Source organism: Malus domestica, chromosome 12 (assembly GCF_042453785.1).
Source record: "Malus domestica chromosome 12, GDT2T_hap1".
NCBI lineage: Eukaryota > Viridiplantae > Streptophyta > Magnoliopsida > Rosales > Rosaceae > Malus > Malus domestica.
In genome coordinates, this window is record NC_091672.1 from 888,174 (window position 1) to 890,147 (window position 1,974).

At 39.2% G+C, this 1,974-nt stretch overlaps 1 protein-coding gene across 1 annotated transcript; it reads right to left on the reverse strand.

Moving 5' to 3' along the window:
• Positions 1 to 730: 730 nt before the first annotated feature.
• On the reverse strand, positions 731 to 1,705 carry LOC114820233 (blue copper protein 1a-like). The gene is made up of 2 exons (XM_029090827.2): positions 1,496 to 1,705; positions 731 to 1,213 (listed from the first exon to the last, which is right to left on the reverse strand). The coding sequence occupies exons 1-2, from the start codon at positions 1,659 to 1,661 to the stop codon at positions 894 to 896; spliced, it is 486 nt and encodes a 161-aa protein (XP_028946660.1). The 5' UTR covers positions 1,662 to 1,705; the 3' UTR covers positions 731 to 893.
• Positions 1,706 to 1,974: the final 269 nt, after the last annotated feature.

The window sequence follows — 1,974 nt, forward strand, 5'->3', positions numbered from 1 at the left end:
TCGACGTTGTTGATCTAAAGGGCCGTTGGAGCTTAATCTTGGATGAACGGATGATGAACGATGGTGCTTTCTTCAAGGGCCGTCGGGGCTTGATCTTGAATTGGTGGATGGTTGATCCAAGGGCCGTCGGGGCTTGATCTTGGAAGAACGATGAACGAAGAACGAAGAACACTTTCTTCAAGGGCCGTCGGGGCTTGATCTTGAATTGGTGGATGATTGTTGATCCAAAGGGCCGTTGGGGCTTGATCTTGGAAGAACGATGAACGAAGAACAAATAAGGCTTTCTTGATTCTTCGGGAACCTGGATGCTTTAGAGCTTCGGAGTTTCAGAGCTTCAGAGCTTCAAGGTGTAATATGAATTGGTTCCCCCCAAATGAATGAAATTGGCTTGTATTTATAGAATTTTCCAAGGCCTAATTTTGAATATAATATCCCAGATGAAATAAGTCGTTTCTGCCAGGTGTTGACACGTGTCCTATTTGATGACTTTTCCAACTCATTTCAATTTTCGTTGAGTCACACGCTACGTGTAAAATTTATGTAATACATGAGCGTTGACACTTTGATTTATCGGTCAACATTTATTTACCAAAATTTCGATGTCTACCATCTTCTTCAAGTATGTAAGATTTGCGTGTTTTGATTTGCACAAATTGATATAGTGATTCTACGAATGTAACCAACATAGACGCAAAATGTTATTAAATTAATAAATTTGGATACATGGAAAAGCAGACTCTGATTGAGCAATTACAACAACATGCTAGCAGCTGCTAGCTAATACAGAATTAAATTCTATTATTGTATGTCGCACACAATTAATTAAAAGAACAAATTAATAAATTTGGATACATAGGTGTATTTATGCATATTGCATGTGTCAGATATGACCATCAGACTGCAACAGCAAGGAAGACTCCGACTACGGCGGCCGCGAAGACTTGGTATCCGGAAAAGATAATCCCGCGAACGGCGGAGGATGGAGCGGGCGCAGGCGCGGCGTCCATAACAGTAATAACAAGCTTCTGTTCCAAATCAGCACAGTGATTGGCAGCTGTACAAATGTACCATTTGTTTCCAGGAGTCTTCAGCTCTATTCTGTCGTTTCCAGAAGTGAGTGGTGCTTGATCATTTGCTGTTGGTTTAACACATTCCTTGAAGCCAGTTCCGTTCACCTTGAACACATTGTGGGGTGGGTTCGAGTACTTGAACACTGCATGCACGTACAAATTTGCATGATTAGTTGTTATAAATCAATCATTTGTGCATGCGAGTGTCGACTATCAATAACTTTTTTTGCCAGATTTGTCAAACAAATGTGTATATATTTTGTTAGACTGTGAATCTAGTTGACGAGAATCAATCAAATTAAATGGCGGATCGAGATTCACAAATCTGACAAACAGTTACATATATATGGCAAAACAATTATTTTTTATTATGCTAAACATATAATTTATACTTATAATGTGTAATTGAAATGTGCATGTATTACCTAGTGCATCACCAACATGAAACGTTTTGTCCTTGGCCCAATTTGAATAATCAACACCAGTTGTCCAGCCGCTATCACCTCCGACGATGAAGTCGGTTGCCATGGCGATTGTAGGAAGAAGGATCATAACAAGGGTTACTAGGGTGACAAATTTGTTGGAAGCCATTGGAGGTAATTAATTTGATAATACAGATATTAATCTTTGTATTAGCTCTCACTTGGGTGTATTTTGGTGTGGGGATGTATGTGTTTGGTCTATTTATAGCATTTTGAATTGTTGAATAAACATCGAAACCCTCGAATTAAAAGACAAAAATATGGAAGACCGCCTTTGGTTGGCTCATCACACTATGTGCTAATACAATAGGTTATAGGATGGTCGGCTTGATTATGTTTTACACTACTATGCATGTAAGGTTAAAAAATGGGAGGAAAAGGCTGGGAAGATAAAATGTGTGGTTTGTTCGGAGTTGAACGTC

Excerpts from the sequence above, each read along its gene's own strand:
- LOC114820233 (XM_029090827.2), bottom strand. The coding sequence starts at position 1,661 with ATGGCTTCCAACAAATTTGTCACCCTAGTAACCCTTGTTATGATCCTT. Across the intron at positions 1,214-1,495 it reads TCATGTTGGTGATGCACTAG|TGTTCAAGTACTCGAACCCA; the intron begins GTAATACATGCA and ends ACGTGCATGCAG.